The sequence below is a fragment of the Dasypus novemcinctus genome, chromosome X, assembly GCF_030445035.2.
Source record: "Dasypus novemcinctus isolate mDasNov1 chromosome X, mDasNov1.1.hap2, whole genome shotgun sequence".
In the NCBI taxonomy this organism is placed as follows: domain Eukaryota; kingdom Metazoa; phylum Chordata; class Mammalia; order Cingulata; family Dasypodidae; genus Dasypus; species Dasypus novemcinctus.
In genome coordinates, this window is record NC_080704.1 from 161097896 (window position 1) to 161121966 (window position 24071).

The following is a 24071-nucleotide window of genomic DNA, read 5'->3' on the forward strand; positions in this document are numbered from 1 at the left end:
AGAAGACATTTTTGCACAGCCCAGCAACCAGGCATAGTTATATCACTGTAAGCCATTCTCCGCTAATAATTATATAAAACACTTAGCACATTACCATATGCCACACATTGAAGTGCTGTTGGAGCCAAGTAACTGTTGGATGACGGTGTTGGTGTTTGATTATTATCCCCATTATTATTCCATTATTAACCTCAGATGAGGAATCTGAGTTCCAAAGAACTTGCCCAAAGTTCTACAGTCAGTGAGTAACGGAGCTGGAATAAAACACCAGGCAGTCTAGCTCTAAAATCTGTACCGCTATGCTATACTGTCTCTTGGAGATATGTGCTCAAACTTATTTACAATCAAGAACACACAGAAAGAAACTGTAGGGTCTTATACTTATGAGGAGGCAACTCTGCCGAGTTGAGATTAGCATGGATAATTGAGATGGAGAGAATCTTGTGTCTATCAAGAAATGAATGGATGTCTTTCTGAGCTTGGAATCTGCCTCTGAATGGCCCATTAGAACCTGTCCTCTGTCCACACTTCAGACTTGCAGGATGGAGATGACTTACGAAAAAAACCTTCTGTAGAAAGGTGCAACCATTATGTAGGTTTATGGGGGGTGGGGAGATAGAAAGAGAAGCTGGGAACTTCTATGAGTTGTTTTACAGAAATGATACTGAACTTGAGCCCAGACTTGAGAAACTGCTCGTATGCCTGGGGATATGCCAGTACTGCAATTAGACACAATGCAGCAGCAGTGTTTTCTTTAAATTAAATAGGCTTTCAAATGCACGATATTGGTTTTACTGAACAATATATGTGGGTTAAGCCCTCACACAAATTCTGCAACTACAGTAATACAGATAAGTTTGAATAAATTATAATATTTACTTTTATGTTGCTCTGATTTTGTCTCCAAGTCTTCTTCCCTGGTAGAGAAATATAAAAGAAGAATTTCAAACCAGAATTAAAGTCAGCACTTTCAATGAAAACGTATATATGGTTTACATTCATTAGAGAGAGTGGTAATATTCTAACTTGTTTATATTACTATTTTAAATCACATTATAGAGAACAGTGATTGGTTAGACTTATCTCCATAATCTCAACTTCTTATTGTTTTTTAGGAGGTACTGGGGATTGAACCCAGGACCTTGTACATGGGAAGCAGGTGCTCAACCATTTGAGCTACATCTGCTCCCACCAACTTCTTATTGAAGATGACATGGCTATATATCCACTCATCTTCTCTCATGTGTCCAACACTGACTGACTTGTCTTGCACTGAGCTAGGTATTATTACCCACAATTATTTGCAGGCTTAGTGTTCATTCTCACACAGAAGCATTTAATCAAATATGCTTAATCAGTTACAACTCATGGATTAACTTGATCAAAGGGTTTTGAAAGGAAAAAAAAATCTCAATTTAGTCTAGTAATTATGACAGCTAACATTTATTGGGAACTTGCTACCTACCAGGCAACTGCTCTAAGCTCTACCCTTGCATTTTCTTGTTTAATCCTCAAAACAACCCTACGAGGTAGGTGCTGCTTCTATCCCCATTTTATAGAAAAATAACTAAGGTTAATATCTTGTCCAAGAAGCAGAGGTGGTATCGGAATCCATCTAGCCTACTGTCAGCATATGGGTCTCTATCCACTATATAAAGCAATATTTCTGACACAGGTTAAAAAGCTACAAACAATTGGCATGCGAATTCAAAGCTTTAATCACAATTTTTAAAGAAGGTTCGCTTTACAAAGGGTGAGCTTCTGCATTATTAAACAAGGAGTCCAGATGTTCCTCCCAAGCCAGGGATACATACGGTCCAGCCAAATGCTGGATCGTTGACGTTCCTAATTCTCGGGGCTGCTGCAAAGGCTGCCACCCGCATGGGCTGCATCGGTCTCCATTTTTGCTCCTCAGTAGAAACCAATGGCAGGCACGCTCTGGGAAAGAATGATCTGTTCTGTTCTCAGGACTCTAAGTGTCCCTTTCCATTTTTTTCCCAAAACCATATATTGGAGTTAGTGGCAATTATCATAAAAATCTATTTCTCAAGAAATACTAATGTGCCCCCACTTTAAGAAAACCTGACCGATAGAGAGCTGAACTTACCGATAAAGGTAACTTAGGGAACCATTATTAGCTTTACTGGTTAATTCTGTGCAAATACACTAAGAGATGCAGAAAGGATGTATGTGTACACAACGTATGGGGAACACATCTTTTTTCTGAAAAGCAAGGTCTTTCTATTCATTCCTTCAACAAGGTGAAGATGTATAAAATTCATGAGTGCCTGGACTCTAGGTCGAGCTCTGTGTTTGGTGCTTAGAAACAGGGGTGAATAGCACATGGTCCCTTTCCATTCGGAGCTTACAGTCTCGCGGGGAAGACAAACAACCAGGCAACTACCCTCACGTGGAGAAGAAAGGCAGGACGCTTGACCACCAAAACCCAACTGCGGTGAGAGAGCGGAAAAGAGAGAGGGAGGAAGGCTGACCTGAAGGATGCTGCCAGGAGCTGGGCTGTCTGAGAGTGAAGTAGGAGCTAGGAAAGGGAGAGGGACCAAAATAGCGTTCCAGAGAGAGAAGACTATGTGTCAAGTCCCAAAGGGAAGAGAACGAGGGGCATTTGAAGAGGTCAAGGTGGGAAACGGGAGTTGCAGTTGTCAAGGCAATAGATAATGTTAGCTTGGCCTAGAAAGTGGCAGTGGGGCTGAAGGGAAGGGGACGGGTTTGAAAGATACTTAAGAGGTAAAAATCCACAAGATCTTTTGACTGCTCAGAGGAGGGGCATGAGTAAGAAGGAGGAGTCAAGGTCCCAGGCTTGGAAAACTGGGGGCATATGGTGGTGGCAGCACTGAGATGAGGAATACTGGAGGAGGAGAAGGTGTGCAGGTGTGATAATGAGTTCAGTTTGGGGTAAGCTGAGTCTGAGTTGCCTCTTGGAAACTAAAGGAAGCAAATTGTAAGCAAGGTTCTGGAGCTTCAAAGACAGAGCTAGACCAAAGATACAGATTTAGTCATTCAAACCTCATTTTATATTTTATCCCTTGCTGTTAATGTCCTTCCCTAACTCCCCTCTGCATTCTATGTTGATTCCATTTTTATTATGCCCTGCTAGGTGCCAGGTACTGTGCTAGGTGCTAGATTCTTTCTATTTGATGCAAAGAAAGGAATAAAAGAAACAAATAATAGAAAACCAGAAGGAAAAAAAACCAGTTTGGCTCATTTTTATAGAAAATTAACACTTATTTGTTTGGAACTAATTGTTATAATCCCCATTATTCATAGAGTGATGAGGTGAAATGATCAGGTTTTGGAATATAAATAATGCTTTGATTTAATTCCCAAACTACGGTGGATAAACTCATTTATCCATCCATGTTATTTATTCAGTGGGCTGCCTTCTTCCTCATAAATACATTAGACAGTCTCAGATGGAGGCAAATCCAAGCTACATCGCAACAGACAGTTTTATTGCAGATGACATGAAAGTCTCTAAAATGAGAAAGAGAGCCTGATTCACTTTAGCACTGCCAATTTTTCTCTATCTTTTCACATCACCATTTTATAAAAGATATTGAGTTTAGATGTATAATCTACTTTTTATACAGTCATTTTCCAAGGTAAGTTTCATACTGGGAGGGAATAAAAGATAGTTATTACGGAAATGAAAGAAAAAGTTACTTGCATGCAGAACGCAAGAATGCATGATTGCTAGTTTTAGATGCCAAGCTGGTTTTTCCCATGGACACAAACTCAGAAAATGTATTAGCTAAAAAACAAACAAACAAAAAAACCCAAAACACAATATAATAAAAATTTGTACCTTTTGAAAAGAGTTTACATGCTTGAAAGAAAGAGTATCCAATTCCCACTGCAGAAAGAAAGAGTGATGCCATTAGATAAGAATATCAGAGAGAAAAAAATGAAATGAAACAAACTAAAATTTACTTTTAGTGACTTAACGGCTGGAGGGGCCCTTCGACAGTTCTCTCAGAACCCAATTCTTCAGAACCCAACGCACCCAAACACTTCAGGAATCCTCCTCAGAGGAGCTGAGCTTTCAGAAGCGGATTAAACAAAAGAATTTGGTGGTGTGGGAGGAGTGGGGGAGGGGTGGGGAGTAGGAGTATATGATTTTTTGTATCTTTTAAAAAAATTTAAATCTATAAAAAAAGATAATGCACATTAGCAAATTAGGGGATACAGAGGCAGAATAGGACAATAGTTACGAGTATATATTCCGGAGCTATGTGAAATTGGGCAAATTACTTAATCTTTCTGAGCCTATGGCAGGATTGTTAAAAGAGTAAATATGTTAGCATTTTTTTAAAGTGTTTTACATGATTATTATGCAATAAGTATTGTATAGGATTTATAAAGTAAAATAAAAAAGACTAAGGAACCCCCCCCCCCAAAAAAAAGTCTTAACCTAGAGGGAAAGGAGAGTTCCATTTACTGAGCACCTCTAATCTTCTACAATTTTTTTCATGTTACCTTCACAAACAACCCTTCAAAGTAAGTGGGTATCATCACCCTCCTTTTACAGACAAGGAAACTGAGGCTCAGAGAGGTTATGGTCACACAGTCAGTAAATGGAACAAATCTGAGGGCTGTCTCATCCCCAAACCCATACACGTCACCTGCTTTAGAATACCAACTACTCTATTTCTTATTCTCCTTGCTGTTGGTTTTTATCTCCTTATTGGTTTTGTGCTTTTTACTGTTTTTTTTGTTTTGTTTTGTTGTTTAGTATCTTCTTAATTGACATTCTTTAAGGCAATATTTTAGTTTTATTTATGAGTGTATTTTTGCATTTAATAACGATTAACTATGTAACTTGTATCGGCTTAGCCTAGTTACTTGCTTTCACAACCTCTTTGTAATCTGATCCACACTGGGGATGAGATAGGTTTTTATGCTCATTAGCTATGTCTCAAGCCTGCTCTGAATTTCAAAGCTGTTCCTCTGTATTAAGAAGTCCCTGAATCTACTCCTAGTCAGATCACAGAGACCAAATTTATCCCCATGTTCACCCTTTCAGCTAATTTAGGGCCCCAAAAGCCAAATTACCCTCACCTGACAAACCCCAAAAGCAGCTCAAGGGAATTCCTGCAGCAACAAGGCCATCTTATCTCCCGAGGGGATCAACACCATTACAAGAATAATTATTTTTTTCCCATCAGACTTAGAAAGGAAATAGGTATTGCACAGTTAAAATAATCTCTAAGATTATTTTTAATAATCTAGAAAATGGACTCTGAAACAGTGAATTATCAACAAAATTAGTCTGTTAACCTGTGCCTATTTAGAAACAGCAATCTAGTTCATTATCTAAGCCATTCATTTACAGGAGGCTTATAAAAGCCATGTAATCGTTTACCTAGATAAGTCGTAAAATGTGTGTGTGTGTGTGTGTGTAACACTTTCATGTGTTTTTCTCCACTTTCTGAAAAAAAAAACATGAGTTTGAGACTTAATATCTCAAGGCTGGTAAAATGTGCAGGCTTATTTGCAAGGCTGCACTATTCAGCCCTGAGAATTCAGTCATCCTGTCATTCTGAATACTACTGCTATGTATAATCTCAACCACGAATCTCGTCTTGTGCAATATCATTTCAACGTGATCAAATATGCTTAAATAAAATGTCAGTTTTTCAGAATTGAAGAGCAAATCCAGTATGTACATCCCCGAGACAAAGTAAACAATAGCAGGAAAAGAAGAGATAGAAAAGGTGAAGGCAAGATGTTTACCATGTTTAGGGGAAAACAATGATGTCCTAGATCTAATCAGACTTTGGGATCCAGATATGGCAAATTGCATTGTCTTCCCATGCTTATTTGTCAGGCTCTTGAAACCAGCCTGCTGGTTCTCAAATAGACTTCGAATGTTTTCAAGCTTCAGCTGTACAGTCTGAATTTGGACCTGCAGGTTGCAGAAAAAGTCTATGAAAGGTTTTCAGAGATGGTGGTCATTACAATTCCTCCTTTATTTCTCAGACTCAGAAAAATGATCAGAAAATTGGAGTTGAAAATATAACTGGAAGAACTTTAAGAATGCAAGGTAAAAATAGATAACTACATTAGTTGCACATGGTCATACAACCAGACCTCACGATCTCAACTCAACCTGAGGAAGAAATTTCTCAGGCCATCACAAAATGGGACCCTGCAAAAGTGATTAACCCTTCATGTGCCAGGAGGGAAACTGGCCAGAAGAGAAGGCGTTTTTTTCTTTCCCACTTGGTATGAGAAAGCCAACGTGTCATAAAAATAATCAGACGAAGAACACTGTCATTAGCCGTTTAAGTTTAAGCCTGCCAGACACTCTCTTTATAATCCTCCAATGTGTAACAGGATAATATACCCTTCTGCCCTTAAGTGATGCTGGGAGGCAGCAAGGGTTAAGCTTGGTTGCCTCCAGAGAATCACTTGGTCACTGCCACAGCCATGTTCCTGATTTGCAGGGGCACCCTCTAGGATGTGCAGTTAAACATGGGTTGAGATACCACTCCAACTTCAGAGTCAGCTACACTTTTTTGCAGCAAATAGCATCAGAAAGACTCCTCTGTGCAATGTGGAGAGAGAGTCCTTCCTGTCGTCTCAAAGGGGAGGGTACTAAACCATCCCAGGCCACCCTGCTAACGCCAACTTTGGCCTGCTCGCCTTTCCCCATAATGGCCCCGAGACTTTCATTAGCCCTTCATTCCCAAACTGTGTAGGAAAGCCTGACCTGTGTCCACAGAGCTTCTGCTGGTGGGTGCTGCAGCACAAAGGAAAGATGTTTGGGCCAGAATGCTCTTGACCTGGGCCCAGCTTTTGGGCCTTTCTCCAAGGATGTACAAGAAAATGGGTGGAAAAAATTTAAAGGTGATGGAAGCCAGAGCTCAAAGGGGAAACTGCTCTTCTTTCTCTACCAAGCACAAACCTCTGGATCCTTTGAGGCTTAACAGTAGCACAATATCAGCAGTGACCCTTCAGTGGGTCAATGTAACTGTACTCTGACATTAAGTTAGCTGGGAGGTAGTGTAACTTTTACCCACACAACTGCAATTATACTCTGATTTAATTTGCTTCTTTGGGGGATGCGGGCGGGGTGGCAGTGGGGTGGAAGCCTCCTACCTTGAGTTCAGAAGATAGAATTACATCAAATTCATATTGCAAGGTTTCAGGATCACAATTTATGAAAGGCAGGGCCATTTCAAGAAAATTTTCCATGTCCTGGAGGGCTTTCTGAGCATCCTCTTTAGTCTGAAACTTCTCAATTTCCTGATTAGATAGAAGATATTCCCCCTCATCACAGCACTGACGAGCCTGGAGAGAAAATGAAGAAAAAAAGCCATCCATGAATAAAGAGAAATTATAATTGTCCATTAAGAGAGGGGTCATCAGAACTGCTCTCAGAGCATTTGAAACAGAAAGATACCTGGGTTCTACCCAGATATTTCTGATTCAGTAGCTCAGGGCTCTGAGCCAGGCATTTATATTTTTACAGAGCTCCACAGGTATTTCTCATTCACAGCCAATGTTGGCAACCACCACATTCATTTTGTTAACACAAAATTAATTCTGCAGCAAGAGTCTAGCTATTCTCTCAACACTTTAGTAGCATTTTATTTTCCCAAAATCAACAATGGAAATATAAAACTCCTAGAAACACACAAAGTGCAATAGAAATACTTAATGATGGCTGAGGACAAGAAAGGTTTTCTCACCAGGGAAGAGACACAGTTTAAAATGTTTATGCTCAGATATGACACTGATACCTGATACTCCTATTTTACATTACACTGCTAAGACCCTCTCTGCAGGATAACCTTTTTATTCCCTGCCTGCTCAGGAAAGGGGTCAGACCCACAAAGCCAGGGAGGGCTATTTTCCAGTCACTGTTAAATCTCTATTGCTCTACTGTGAAATCTGGAAGAAGCTTCAGGCTTTAGCAAAATGCCTCCGGGGTCTTTAAAAGTTAGGAGTGCCAACTGTCCATTGCCAGAGCAGAGAATTCACAAATATATCCAAAATAGAAGGGAACCCATCACCAACATGATTCCAAAATTCAGAACAGAGGCCCAGATTCTTGCAAAACGGGGCCTGCCACAAATGCTGCATAGGTAGATAGAGTAAATAGACACAATCAAACTCAGTCCTTTGGACCTCCTATAAACATTATTCCAAAGCCATCCCAAACTCTGCCCTCAGAGCCACTGAGAGGACAAAAGGTGAACGTGAGGTATAAGGGCCAGGTCTATCAGGCCAGGAAGTCCTCAGCAAAAAATTTACATCCTTTTTCAAAGGTGGGCCATTTCCCATAACACTACCTGCTGCAGGAGCTTATGCATCTTGAAGGTCCGGCTGAGCTGTATATGTTTTGCTTTGATCTCATTAACCAAAATATCAGAAAGGTAACGTAGCTCGTTGCACCTCTGGCAGATTAAATCAAGTGCATAATGGTGATTTGCTGCAAGCCTGTGTCCATGTAATATCACAAACCGGGCCTTGGCTAACAGATCCTGATTTTAAGAAAGAAGGAAAATAATGACTGTGCGATCTCTGTTCATATGGGGGGGGGGAGAAGAAGAAAAAGGGCTCAGAAGCAAATCAGTTCAACTAGGGAGATATATGGTCCAAAATTTGATTTAATGTCATACTTGTGCAAGTTGCAAAAAAAGTTGAGAGTTTTACAATAATTAGCTCCAGCAGCAAAGTCATCGGCAGCTCACCCATTTCTGATCACAGAAACTCCCATTTCTGGTCACAAATAATGGATGAGATTTGCTTCTCCTGGTAAGTACAGATTTCGAACAGAACTGCATGTATCAATTGAGTGCAGAGCAGCCAAATAAAAGCTAATGTATTTCCCATCACCCTGACTTTAGAAATCTCCTAAGAGTCATCACCCACCTGACTACTTTACATGCTTAGGGCAAAACATCACGGGGTCCCATAGCAATAGGGATATTAGCTGTTTCACCTCCACTCTGTGAACTACTGATCCCCCAGTATAGGGACTGAAACATAATAGTCCAGGAAATGTTTGTAGAGGTAAATTAAAGAAAACAGAAGTCCAGAACAAGGAAGTGACTACACTTTCTACCTACTGGGAAAATCAGAATTAAAACCAAAGCCTCCTAGTTTATAGGCCAGTTTGACTTCTCTTTCTACAATACCATGGGAATTTGTAGATTGTCCCACAATCAGAGATCCACAAGAATACTTCCAGAACTGTTTGCTGCTACTACCACCTCTCAATTTTTGGTCTTCAATGCAATGGTTCACCCATAAACCTATTTATTTGTTGACCATACATCTGAGAAAGCATGACCTTGCTCTTCCATACAAGACAGGAAAGCAAAGCTAGGGTTTCTTCAGCATGAAAGCCCTGAGTCCAAGCTTTAAGGTTACCAGGACTCTTTGGAGAACTTGTTAGATCCCAGAAACTATGCTAAGTGCTTTATATATACCATCTAAATGAATCCTCACAATTACTCTGCAAAGGAAGTCGTTTATCCCCCAACTTACAGATGAGGAAATGGAAGCTTGGAAAATTTCATCAATTTACTCAAGGTCACACACTTATAAGGGAAGAATAAGTAGGTGTATCCATCTGAGTCTACATTTGGTATAAATGCATAAAGCACATGCTGAGCATTTAAGGAATTATGTTCTTATAGGTTTTCCATCATTTTCATGAGGATCATTAGTGAGTGAGTACCAAATATCAGCCTTGATGGACATTTTTCTAGCTTCCTCCAAATGATTTATTCTCATGTTCCTACTGGTGGACTCAAAACAGTTGACATCGCTATCTCAGAGGAACTCCCATGACAACTACGTGATACATCTGCAGTGTCACCCCTGGCCTACAGAGAACAGAACAGAAGAGAGACCAATATTACGGAGCCAATTCTACAGAATGTTGCTAATAATCATAATAAAGGTTTAGATCACTTAGTCCCACTAAAACATAACTATTAAATGCCACCCATATAGTAAACACCTAAAAAGTCATCTTACCTGAGAACTTCCATCTAACTTTTCCAATACTTTTATTTTTTGTTTTACTTGAGATATATTCCCTGTTACATCAGCCAGCTCTGCTTGTTGGTTTAGGAGAAGTTCAACTTCAGTCACGAGCTAAACATAGGCAATAAATATGTTTTAAGAACATATACATTGTTAAAGATTTTCCCTTTATAATCAAGTTTTGTAGGGAATGATATTAAAGAAGAAAGTCAAATGGAAAAAAGTGCATGTATAAAAAAATATTTCCAAAAATAGATAACATCTGTAATGGTTTGATGTTGTATGTACTCCAGAAAAACATGTTCTTAAATCTAATCCATCCCCTTGGTGTGAAGCCATTATAAGTAGGACCATTTTGATGAGGCTACTTCAGGTAAGGTGTGGCCCACCTCAATCAGGGTGGGTCTCAATCCTATTACTGGAGTCCCTTACCAATGGAATGAAATTCAGACAGAAAAAGTGACAGAGGGAGTAGCTAGAAGCTGAAATCAACAGAACCCAGAAGAGAAGGTAGAGGCCAGAAGAGCCCTCCATGTGCCTTGCCATTTGACAAGCTAAGGACCGAGGATTGCCAGTAGTCAGCCCCAGAATGCCACAGTCTTCAGGGAAGAAGCATCGCCTTGACAATGCCTTGATTTGGACTTCTTTCCTAACCTCGAAACCATGAAAAAATAAATTCCCATTCTTTAGCACAACCCATTTCATGGTATTTGCTTGAGCAGCCCAGAAAACTAAAACATCATCTCTTAAAATTGAACCTCCTTGATTGTGGGAACTCATGATTTCTAAAATATTAATATCAGTATGTATATGTATATACACATATATGTGGGCATGGTATTTATATGTATACATGTAAGTGTATACATGCATAAATATTCCCTAGCTCCTTGCAGAATGGGCCTAGAAGCTAAGGGCAACCAGTGGCCATGAGGACACCAGGCACCCAATACCACTTCCCAGAGAAAGAAACTCCTTGTAGAAATGATGAATTCCAGGGCTGGGGTGGAGGACATACAAGACAAGTTGGAATATCTCTTTAAGCCAGAAAGTAAGGAAGTTACTTTTAAAAACATACCACAAGGACACAGTAGCCAGTTTGAAACATCAAAACAGTTGAGAACAGAAATGAATTATAAGTCACTGAAAAACAGAATCCAGAAATCCAATAGACAGATAAAAGAAATAAATGGGGAGAAAGGAAGGCTCTTTCTCACAGTAGAATGCCTAGTGTTGACTGACAAATCTGGAAGGAACCTTCAAGTTGGAAAGTCATCTTTTTTGCAACCATCATAGTAAAGTTGGGTTCCGGCAAGAAAAAACAATTGATGTGAAAACGATGGGGAAATTTTAATGAGGAGCAAGATGATTGCATGGCTTTAAACTTTCTCCCCACAGGTTTCTTATTAGTTACAGGAAGAAAAAGTATCTCTACAGTCAAGAAATTCGACCACATCCTGACTGGTGATCAAAATCAATATCAGCAATGAGAGGCTAGTGGGCATCACAGAACTCCTTGATGTGATACCCTGAGAAGGACACATCAATTATGCACTTGTCTAGCTGGTCAGACACAGACTAAATTTGATCATGAGAAAATGTCAGGCAAACCCAAAATGAAGGAAGTTTTCTTTAACAAAAAGGACTGTATTCTTCAAAAATGTCAATGTCAGAGAAGACACAAAAAAAAGGTTGAGGAAATATTCCAGACTACAGGTGACTGAAGAGACATGACAACCTGATGTTAGCCTAGATTCTGGACTGAAGTTAAAAAGAAATGCTATATGGGATAATTTTTTTAAAGATTTATTTATTTATTTCTCTCCCACCCCCACCCCCACCCCGATTGTCTGTTCTCTGTGTCTATTTGCTGTGTCTTCTTTGTCCACTTCTGTTGTGAGCGGCACGGGAATCTGTGTTTCTTTTTTGTTGTTGTTGCATCATCTTGTTGTGTCAGCTCTCCGTGTGTGCGGTGCCATTCCTGGGCAGGCTGCACTTTCTTTCGCGCTGGGCGGCTCTCCTTACAGATGTACTCCTTGCACGTGGGGCTCCCCTATGCAGGGGACACCCCTGCGTGGCACAGCACTCCTTGCGCGCATCAGTACTGCGCATGGGCCAGCTCCACACGGGTCAAGGAGGCCTGGGGTTTGAACCGCGGACCTCCCATGTGGTAGGCGGACGCCCTAACCACTGGGCCAAGTCCACCGCCTATATGGGATATTATTGGGTCATTTGGCAAAACTGTAATAGTTGTGGTAATGGATGGTACTTATGAAAGTACAGATTGTGAATGTAATTAACAGCACTAAATTATATATTTGAAAGTGGCTAAAAGGAGAAATTTTAGGTTATATCTATGTTACTAGAATAAAATTTTTTTAAAAAAACAACCATAGGACTAGACAACACAGTGAACCCTAATGTAGATCATGGACTATAGTTGATAATGCCATTGAAATAATATTATTTTACCAATTGTAACAAATGTACAACGCTATGCAAGGTGTTAAAAATGGGTGGGGTATGTGGGAACTCTGTTTTTTGCACGGTTTTTCTACAAACCTACAACTTTTTTTAACAGATTTTTTAAATTACCTTTTTTTTTTAAAGATACATAGATCACATACAATGTTATATTAAAAAATATAAAAGGTTCCCATATACCCCATTCCCCACACCCCACACTCCTCCCACATCGACAACTTCCTTCATTATTGTGATACATTCATTGCATTTGATGAATACATTTTGGAGCACTGCCACACAGCATGGTTTATAGTTTATGTTGTAGTTTACACTCTCTCCCAGTCCATTCAGTGGGTTATAGCAGGATATATAATGTCCTGCATTTGTCCCTGCACTATCACTCAGGACAACTCCAAATCCCGAAAATGCCCCCATATCACACCTCTTTTTCCCTCTCCTTGCTTTCAGCAACTCCCATGGCCACTGTCTCCACATCAATGATACAATTTCTTCCATTGCTAGAGTCACAATACTTCTATAGTAGAATACCAGTAAGTCTACTCTAATCCATATTTTATTCCTCCATCCTGAGGACCCTGGGATGGTGATGTCCACTCCACCTCCAAATTGGGAGGGGGCTTAAATCCCATTTGGCTGATGGATGGGATTCTCCTGCTTAAAGTTGTAGACTCTCTTGTTTCCTTGGTGTGGTGGCTGACCATCCTCACCTCCATGCTAGCTGACCTGGGTAAGTCCAACAAACTGGAGAGTAGGTGTTGCAACTCTGCTGAGGCTCAGGGCCGAGCTGGCACAAGGACCATCCAGAGATTCAAGTAATCAAGTAATCAAATAATCAAGTAATCAAGTAATCAAATAAAAAATGAATAATTAAAAAAAATTTTTTTTTAAAACACAGGAGAAAACAGAAGAGCCATAATGGATTTGTTCCCATTTTGCCATGGAAAAAGCTAAATGGATATCGTCTATGGTAATTAAAAATACATCACACCAAAACCTATGATAAGGTGGAAGGGGATGGTTTGGCAGTGGATGGGGGTGATGGTGGTGAGGGATGTGAGTGGGATCAATGGTGCTGGAGTGGTGGCGGACTTGGCCCAGTGGTTAGGGCGCCCGTCTAGCACATGGGAGGTCCACGGATCAAATCCCGGGCCTCCTTGACCCGTGTGCAGCTGGGCCATGTGCAGTGCTGATGCGCGCAAGGAGTGCCATGCCACGCAGGGGTGTCCCCCGTGTAGGGGAGCCCCACGCACAAGGGGTGCACCCCGTAAGGAGAGCCACCCAGCGCGAAAGAAAGTGCAGCCTGCCCAGCAATGGCGCCACACACACGGAGAGCTGACACAGCAAGATGATGCAACAAAAACAAACACACAGATTCCCATGCCGCTGATGACAACAGAAGTGGACAAAGAAGACACAGCAAATAGACACAGAGAACAGACAACCGGGGTGAGGGGTGCGGGAGGGGGGGGGGGCAGAGATAAATAAATAAATAAATCTTTTTAAAAAATGGTGCTGGAGTTTGAGTGTAAGCAGGCCAGGAGGATTGGACTGGACTATCCATAGAACTAGGGGGAGGGCTGGAAGAAGGAGTGGGTAAACTCTGGGGATTTTGTAGGTCTGTGGTTGAAACTACAATGGTGGGAATGTTCTTTTGGCAAATATGGGGGGGGTCACTAGTGCAGGGCATTGGTAGTAGGGGGATATGTGGGAAAGGGAGAGCACCTGGGGCACACTTCTATGGAATATGAATATTTTCACCCTGTAACAGGGTGTTATGTCAGTGGGTGGAGATCCACACAATAAACAAGAAAATATTAAACTCCCATCCTGGGAAGTCCTGCTACATTCTCAAATAGAGGGGTAAGAACCTCTCATGAACATAGGCGGTGCCTAATAAAAGAAAACAGATCAGTAAGTCAAACCCTCTATATTAATGCATGTAATTATGAACCTTATTCTTCAAAACTTGAAACTTAGTGATTACCATAGTTCCAAGGAGAGGGGGATTGAAGAAAAGGTAGAACATAGGCCATTTTTAGGGCTTTGGAAGTGTCCTGCATGATTCTGCAATGATGGATACAGGCCATTATTCATTTTGTCAAAACTTACAAAAAGTGTATGGTGCAAACTGTAAACTGTAATGTAAATCATTGACCATGGTTAGTAGCAATGCTTCAATATTTGTTCATCAACTATAATAAATGTACCTTACTAATGTAAGATGTTATTAACAGGGGAAATGTGAGAGGGGAGGGGTTGGGGTATATTGGAGTCCCTTACATTTTCTAATGACTTTTCTATAACCTAAACCTTCTTTGAAAACAAAGTGAAAAAAATAATAAGACACTGGGGGAACTTACAGAAGAAACTGTCAATATACATAAAAGATAACATATAACAGTGATGAAAGGCACAGTACAAAAATAATTTTTTATTATTTTTTTTGGCTTTGTTTTTTGGGAGGCAGTGGATTGCAGAAAGGTTGCAACTGTGTCAGGGGAGGATATCTGGTGCAGGGTGTCTGAGATGAGGGGAAGTGGGGGGAGGGGTGCACCTATGGCATGCCTTTTTGGAATATGAATGTGTTCATGTGGTCATGGAGTATAGTCTCTGGGGGTGGAGATACACACAATAAATGACAGAATGTTGAATTCCCATCCTGGGGAGTCCTGCTACATTCTCTAATAGAGTGGCAAGAATCTCTAGAGTACATGGGTAGTACCTAGTGAAGGAGGACAGACCAAATATACCAGGCCCTTGATATTGAAGCTTGTACTTATGAACCTTGTTCTTATGAAATTGAAATTTAGCCTAGTAATATATATTGCCTAAGAGTTACCTTCTGAAGGCCCCCTTGTTGCTCAAATGTGGCCTCACACTAAGCCAAACAGCATATAAATGTAGTACCTTCCCCTCCTCCAACCCGGCATGGGACTAGACTCCCAGGAATGAGCCTCCCTGACACTGAGGGATTATTACCAACTCCTGACTAGCTATGGATCTGGAAAATGACCTTGACCAAAGGTGGAAATATTAAATACAAATCCATTTTTATGGCTAAGAGATTTCAAAGTGAGTTGGGAAGTCATTCCAGAAGTTATGCTCATGCACAACATCTCAGGAGGATCTCACTGACTGCCACAGTAAACAATGCCATAAGTAGGGGTGCTGCTGAGGGCTCTAGAAACATCTTGACACTATGGGCAGAGCAGACAACCCCAGAAAATTGGCATCCCATCAGTGGGCCTTACATTATCATAACCTATTTCCCCAATGTATCAGAGTTACACTCATTTATAATTTTCCTACACATGGTTCTTCTACCCCTTTTATTTGAACCTTTAATTAGCATTATACCTGTAAAATATATGTCCCAGAGACTTAAGTCTTCTAGCAATTCATATGCTGGTTGAGCCCTGAATCTAAACAGAATTGCAGCCAACACCTACTCTCCAGTTCATCGGATTCATCCAGGACAACTAACAAAAAGATGATGATGGACAATGCCCATCCCCAAAAAACAGAGAGTATCTACAGCTGCAAGCAAGACAATTCCATCCATCTGCCTCGTGGAATCTAAATCCCTTCTTAGTTGGAAGCAGTCAGGAGCAGAGTGGGCATCACCATATCCAAATCCTCAAGCTGTAGGAATAAACAGACATAAGGGAGGTATTCAACTATGGACTAAAGTAGATTTATTATTATTCTAGTAATGGAAGAACTTGTAACATTGATATAAAGAAAGTGGTCACTAAAGGTTCTGAGAGGAGGGAGGAGAAAGAATAGGTATAACAAGGGGGCATTTTGGGGACACTGGAATTGTTGTGAATGACATTGCAAAGATGGATACATGCCATTATATATTTTGGCAAAACCTATAAAATTGTTTGGTGCAAAATGTAAATCAAAATGGAAAGTATAGACATGGTTATTAGCAATGCTTCAATATGTGTTCATCAATTGTAAAAAACATACCACATCATTTAAAGATGTTGTTAATGGGGAGAAGTGTGGGAGGGGAACGAGGTGGGATCTACAGGAACCCCTATATTTTCAATGTAATGTTTATGTAATCTAAAGCTTCTTTAAAAATCAAGAAAAAAATACATTTTGCCAAAAAATTGTAATGCTAATATCAGATAACTTAAAAGTATTATTTCAGTGTTAAATTTCCTGAACTTGATAACTGTAGTGTGGTTATGTAAGAAAATATTAGGAAATACTGAACTCTGTACGGGGAAAGGGCCATCACATATGCAACATACTATCAAATGTCTCATGAAAAATATCTGTCAGAAAAATAAATATGCATGTGTAGGGGTGTATGGGTATGTGTGTAAGGGGGAGGGAGGAAGCGAGAACAAATAATAAAGCAAATGGGGCAAAACATTACTTATAAATTAACCTGGGTATAAAGTATATGGGTGTTTTTTTTCTACTTTGCTTATGTTTGCTTGCAACTTTTCTGTACGTTTGAAATTACTTCTCCATAAAATGTTTTTTCCTTAAAGTTAACTTTCCAAACAAAACTTTATATATCACTATGCAATTCAGACTCTATGAGTGAAGTTACAACCCAAGACAAACAACAATATGGATTAGAGGCCCAAAACGACTTGGAGAAACAGAATGTAACCACAGAACAAGAATTTTGTACGGACACAAATTAAGACAGAAGTAAGACCTGGTAGGTCCAAGAGGAATTCAACCCGTTTTTCCTTTAAGGAAGGTTTCAGAGAGCATGCAGCATTCAGAAGAGGAGAGAAAGGACTGGTAGTCACTGAGCCCTATGCCAGAATGTTGTGCCACTTCCAAAAACATTTTGCCAGAACAAATGAAACACCATGCAAGTCACGCAAGTAAGCCACTCATGGGTAGAAATCAAGTTGGGCCCAAAGAGGACAGAAAAACGGATTTTGGGGGGGGATGCCTGATATAGTAGCTTGAAAGAGAATAACATGATTTCAGAAGAAATGGGAGGAACTAAACATATGTCCCTTGACCATTCATGAAGGGGTTTTCCAGGAAAGTCCAACTGGAATATAGTTTTAGACTTTTAAATAATGTATAACTAAACATGATTTTCTATCATCCTTCAGGCTTTTCATAGAAATAAATTTATGGGTCAGAAACAAAGTTTTGTTAAATCATATTAAATATGGTTGGCTTTAGTATATCGCATTTAAAAACAAAGAAGGGGGAGGCGGATGTGGCTCGAGCAGTTAGGCACCTGCCTACCACATGGGAGGCCCTGGGTTTGGTTTCCAGTATCTCCTAAAGAAGATGAGCAAGACAACGACCTGACACGACAGGGTGGTGCAGCAAGCTGACGCCACAAGATGACGCGACAATGAGACACAATGAAGAAACACAATGAGAGACACAAAAGCAGGGAGCAGAGGTGGCTCAAGCAATTGGGTGCCTCACTTCAACATGGGAGGCCCCAGGTTTGGTTCTGGTGTCTATTAAAAAGAAGACAAGCAGACACAGAGAGCACAATGAACAGACACAGAGAGCAGACACCAAGTGCAAAAATAGGGTGGGGGGAGAAATAAATTAAATAAACCCTTAAAAAAAAAAAACAAGAAGGAAGCTAGTATTATTTCCTTGGAAAACTATCTCATAGTTCAAAAGCATTTTAGAGGGAAGCAGATTTGGCCCAATGGATAGGGCGTCCACCTATCAAATGGGAGGTCCAAGGTTCAAACCCCGGGCCTCCTGACTCGTGTGGTGATCTGGCCCACACGCAGTGCTGACGCGTGCAAGGAGTGCTGTGCCACACAGGGATGTCCCCCGCGTAGGCGAGCCCCACGCGCAAGGAGTGCACCCCGTAAGGAGAGCCACTCAGTGCGAAAAAAGTGCAGCCTGCCCAGGAATGGTGCCGCACACACAGAGAGCTGACCCAGCAAGATGACACAACAAAACAAGCCACAGATTCCGGGTGCCACCGATAAGAATACAAGCAGACACAGAAGAGCACACAGCGAAGGGACACAGAAGGCAGACACTTGGGGGGAGGGAAGGGGAGAGAAATAAATAAAAAATAAATGTAAAAAAAAAAAGCACTTTAGAGCTAAAATAGATGGGGATAATAAACATCAAGGCAAATAGCACCATTGCCCCCGTCTTATGAGTTGGCACTTAAGTACTTTCCTACAGGAAATGAGTAAGCTATAGAAGTAGTGGTTTTCTTCATTCTAATTCAAGGTTCACTCAGAGTTGCCTCTTTTGTTTCCTCCCTGTAGGTATAAATGGGCGTTTTGCAAGACTGTTTGCCTGATGATCAAGGAATAAGAACCTCTGGCATAATGAAAAAAGCTGGCTATAATTTGTCAATGTTGCGAATTTAGTGGATGCTTTAAAGAATTATATCTCACAGTAATAGTAACAACCCCTTTTATTGAGCACCTACTAGGTAGCAGACACTGTATGAAGCACTTTAGCTTATTTTACATAATTCTTCACAGGGTAGGTAATAGCATGCACATTTCACAGATGAGAAGACTGAGTGACTTCGCCCAGGCCCACAGCTAGTAAACTACAGACTTGTCATTGGAATCATATTCTGACTACAAAGCCCAGACGCTTCTATTGCATTGTATTGGGAAAACATTGGAAGGGCATGCTAATTTATTCATGTTACCACATTGGAATAACATGACATGTATACTAGCAAGGGAACATATTTATTTATATAAAGAAATGTTATAACTTACCTCTTGAAAATCCTGCTCAAACTTCCATAATTGCAGGTACTGTTCCATTTTTAGTTGGTGTTTCTCCCAAAATCCATCAAAGGCTCTTTCCATATCACGCACTTGAGTCAGTAATCTGAATAAAGAAAAGTCAAAGAAGTCCTTAAAAACATGGATTTATTCCATAAATATGTAGATATAGCTGGTCTGACTATTAAGAATTCTAGGCAAAAGCATAGCCAATTGAGACAACTCAGAGAGGAGTACCCAGAAGTCCAGAGATCCAGGAATACTTTCACACCTAACAGATTGCCCCTAAAATGTATGATTCCCTTTCAAAAGGTAACTCAGGGTTTCCTCCTTGGCCCACTCACCTCCGCCAGCTTCCTGCTCCAGGCCCGCCTACCCTCAGTCTCCCTCTCAGCCTCCAGACCCGCCGCTGAGAGCTAAGCAGACTGTGGTGGGATGGCTTGGAGGAACTAAAGACTTAACAGAAGAACTGACAGCAGAAGAAGACATGAGAAGAAATCACAGAGAGGTATGTGTTGGCCTGCCATCTGAAACTGTCACTATGGTGCCCAGTTAAACAAAAACTATACAAAAACTTAGAAGAAAATAATATCTCGACTAAATATCAAGAGCTTGGTCATCAAGATTTAGAAGGATTTTGGCTCCATAGGATATTATATTGTACACACATTTTTGAGGAAATTCCAAACAGTCATGTCCACACACACCCCTCAAAATAAACCTTAGGAGTATGATTAAAACCATGGGTACATGTTGAACATTGTGGTAAGAGAAGCAAATTGGTTAGACTGTATATTTATTGGTGGAATGTTCTATGGGTTGACACATGAAAGACAAGTTAACTTGCTTTGGAGGCTCTATTAGCCAGACTGGTCTGATGTGCTCCAGCAGCATTTTCACTCTGGCCATTCAATACAGTTCACAGAGTTCATGTCTTTTACCTGATATTTTTTCAAAAATAATTACAGGACAGGACAAATATACAGGACAGATGCAAAACTAATACAAACTCTGAACAGAGAATCCAAAATACCCCCACCCCACCCCAGATACCATGATCCACCACTTTTAACATTTTTCCACTTTTGCCATATCATTCTATCTATCTATCTATCTATCTATCTATCTATCTATCTATCTATCTATCTATCTATCATCTATCTATCTTCTTAATATTGGAAAGCAGGTTGCACACATTATGCTCCCTATAACACGTAATACTTCCATGTACTTTTCCTATAAAGATATTCACTTATGTAACCACCTTAAGTTCAATTATCAAGTTGGAAAAATTTAACACTGATACAAGGCTTATGCTCTACATTCCAGTTTTTCTTATTGTCCAATAAAATGGTCCAATAATGTCCTTTTGAGCCTTTTCTCTTCTATTCTTTGATCCCATCAAGTATTGTGCATTGCATTTAATTGTCATTTTTCCTTTAATTTTTTTTTTTTTGGACACATATATACAACATAAGACCTCCACTCCCATCCCACTCCTCCAAAGCATACCATTCAGTGGGATAAATCACATTCACTGTTATATTACTCTCACCACAATCCATTACTAGAACTTTCCGTTCACTCCAAAAAGAAACTCTACACTCATTTTGCCTCTGCCCTGCATCCCCTTGTAACTGGCACTCTACTTTCTGTCTCTAAATTTGCATATTTTCAGATATTTTCACTGTGGTTACCATGAGGCTTAAATCTAACATCCTAAATCTATAACAATCTCATTTGCTTTGATATTAACTTAACTTCCATAGTATACATAAACTATGTTCCTATATCCCTCCGTCCACCCAACTTTATGTAGTTCTTGTGATGTATTATAAATTTATGCCTTATGAGTCCAAAACCATTACATTTTATGAATGTTGCCTTTTAGATCCTGTAGGAAGTGGAGTTACAAATAAAAAATGTAATAGTACTTGTATTTATATTTACATGTCATCTTTAACAGGGATCTTTATTTCTTCATGCGGCTTCAGTCAGTTATCTAGTGTCCTTTCCTTTCAATCTGTAGAACTCCCTTTAGCATTTCTTGTAGGGCTGGTCGAGTGGTGATAAACTGCCTCAGCTTTTGCTTATCCAGGAAAGTCTGTCTCTCTCTGCCTCACTTTTGAAAAACAGTATTGTCAGATACAGAATTCTTGGTTGGCTTCTTTATTTTTGCTTTCAGCACTTCAAATATGTCATCTCACTGTCTTTTTGCCTCCATGGTTTCTGATGAGAAATCGGCACATGATCTTAGTGAGGCTCCCTATGTGGCACATTGCTCCTCTCTTGCAGCTTTAAGAATTCTCTTTCTTTGCTATTCAACAGTTTGTTTATAACAGGGTGTGCATGGGCCTGATTGGATTTATCCTGTTTGGAGTTCGTTGAGCATCTTGGATGTATATATTCATGTTTTTTGCTGAGTTTAGGAAATTTTCAGCATTGTTTCTTTGAATATTCTTCTGCTTCTTTCTCTCTTTCTTCTCCTTCTGGGATCTCCACAACACAGATACTGGTACACTTGAAGGTGTCTAAAAGGTTCCTCAGGCTCTTTTCACTTTCCTTCATTCCTTCTTTCTGCTCCTTGGAATGGGTGATTTTAATGGTCTTCTCTTCAATTTCTCTGATTCTTTCTTCTGACTGATCCAATATGCCGATTAACACTGTAGGGAATTTTTAACTTCTGTTACTGTGGTCTTCAGGTCTGTTTAGATCCTTTTCATAATTTCCATCTCTCTACTGCTATTCTCTTTGTGTTCATCTATCATTTTCCTTTAGTTCTTTGACCATTTTTTCCTTTGGCTCTTTCAGCATATTTTGGATTATTTTTTAATGTCTTTTACTGAAATGTCCCAGTTCTGCTCCTCCTCACTGATGGTTTCTAATGCTTCAAACTTCTTCTTAGCCTGGGCCATCTCTACCTGTTTCTTTCCTAATCTTTTGTTGAAACATGGATATTTTGATATTTTAATGTATTATCACTGGAATCTAGACTCTGAGGGGTCTGTGCCTTAAGCTCAGATTCAGCTCATGTTATGACAGAGTCTCCTTGAATGCCAGGAACTAACAAACAATATAAAAGAAGGAAAAAAGAAAATACCTTTCCCAGTCTTTTATGATTTACCTGTCCTCATGTTCTCCTTCAGACCTCCTTATCCATCTAATGAGTATAGAGAATACCTTGAGACCAAAGCATAGGGGCCTCTCTGGTTCTTTCTGCACCTGCATCTTGTCTTGAGCATGTGCAGGTGGCCCTAGGAACCCCCCTATTTACATGATTACCAATGTCCCCTCTTCCCTAGGAAACAGTTTCCCCACAGTCCCAGGCACAGCTCCTTAAGTTCTACAGTCAGCCATCCCCTTCCCCAGGCAGCACAAGTTAACTGCTCTCCCACAGCATTCTGGAGGACAGCTCTGTGAGCTGCCTTCTACACACATGGCACATTTTAGGACAGCAAGTCCCTCAGGCCACCACCGGACACAGATTGGGCTAGGCACACATGCTCCCAGCATATACCCGAGAGTTGCACTGCTCCTCTGGAACTGGGGCTAGGGACCTGCAATGGAAGCACAGAGCAGTTTCACACTGAGTTGGAAAGGGGATGGGGATGAGCCAGCCACTGCACCACGCTTTTAAGTAGCCTTTTCCCTGATTTGGCATTTGCCCAGTTACTGCAGTCCCTTTAGTGTTTTCTGGAGCTTTGAGAAAGATGTTTTTGTCAGTTCTTGCTGGTTGTTCAAAGCTTCTGTGGACAGATGCAGTCTTTTTTTTTTTTTAAGATTTATTTTATTTAAGTATTTCCCTCCCACCTCCACCCCCGGTTGTTTTCCACTCCCTATCTGCTCTCTGTGTGTTCTTCTGTGCCTGCTTCTCTTTAGGCGGCACCGGGAACCAATCCTGGGACCTTCCAGAGTGGGAGAGAGGTGCTCAATCTCTTGCGCCACCTCAGCTGCCTGGTCTGCTGCATCTCTTATTGTCTCTCCTCTGTGTCTCTTTTTGTTGCCTCATCTTGCTGCGCCAGCTCTCTACGCAGGCCAGCACTCTTGCACAGGCCAGTTCTCCTGTGCATGCACCAGCGCTCCTGCACAGACCAACAGTCTGCATGGGCCGGCATTTCCGCTCAGGCCAGCTTGCTGTGTGGGTCAGCTTGCCTTTCACCAGGAGGCCCCAGTAATTGAACCCTGGACCTCCTACATGGTAGATGGGAGCCCAATCGTTAGAGCTACATCCATTTCCCCAGATGCAGTCTTAAAGCTTCCCAAACTGCCATCTTGATCAGGACAACTTCACCTCTCACTGATGCTTTTTTGGTGGTTTATATATAACAAAATATTTATTCTATTTAAAACTCATGGTAATGCCCTACAAATGAATTATCCAAACTAATATATGTGCTGTTATCTCTCACTATTTCTATTTCATGTTAATTTTTACCTATAAAATCATTAAATTGATTCTTATTATTATTTCTTGACCTTTTTTACTCTTTTTTATTCTATATACTGTTATTGAAATGCCAGAGAATATTCTGGATTAGGAACAATGAGGTACACTGCAATATTTCAAAATAAACTACTTAAATTTGCATGTCATATGTAAATGAAAATACTTCATAGTATTTTAGTCTCCCATTCTACCTTTGTATAATCACGGCATCTGATCATGCTAATTCATTACTATTTTCAAGGACTTATTTTGGATGATTAGTAGAATATTTGGAAAATTCTTTAGTTAATGACCATGTGTCTCTACTTAGTATTACAATGAAAATTACTTAATTTACCAATGTATTTCAACAACAAAAATATTTTATCCCTCTTTTTGAAAAATAGGTAACT

General features: G+C 40.3%; 1 protein-coding gene across 6 annotated transcripts in view; it reads right to left on the reverse strand.

Annotated features, from left to right (window-relative positions):
• Nucleotides 1-24071, reverse strand: part of MCF2 (MCF.2 cell line derived transforming sequence) — a 182375-nt gene that overhangs the window by 29017 nt on the left and 129287 nt on the right. For all 6 annotated transcript variants that reach the window (XM_058291036.2, XM_058291035.2, XM_058291039.2 and 3 more), the window contains 7 exons: nucleotides 19224-19338; nucleotides 10012-10131; nucleotides 8316-8507; nucleotides 7120-7311; nucleotides 5752-5923; nucleotides 3824-3871; nucleotides 880-917 (listed from right to left, as the gene is read on the reverse strand). In XM_058291036.2, the coding sequence (XP_058147019.1) occupies nucleotides 880-917; nucleotides 3824-3871; nucleotides 5752-5923; nucleotides 7120-7311; nucleotides 8316-8507; nucleotides 10012-10131; nucleotides 19224-19338 (877 nt within the window). The remainder of the gene's footprint in view (nucleotides 1-879; nucleotides 918-3823; nucleotides 3872-5751; nucleotides 5924-7119; nucleotides 7312-8315; nucleotides 8508-10011; nucleotides 10132-19223; nucleotides 19339-24071) is intronic.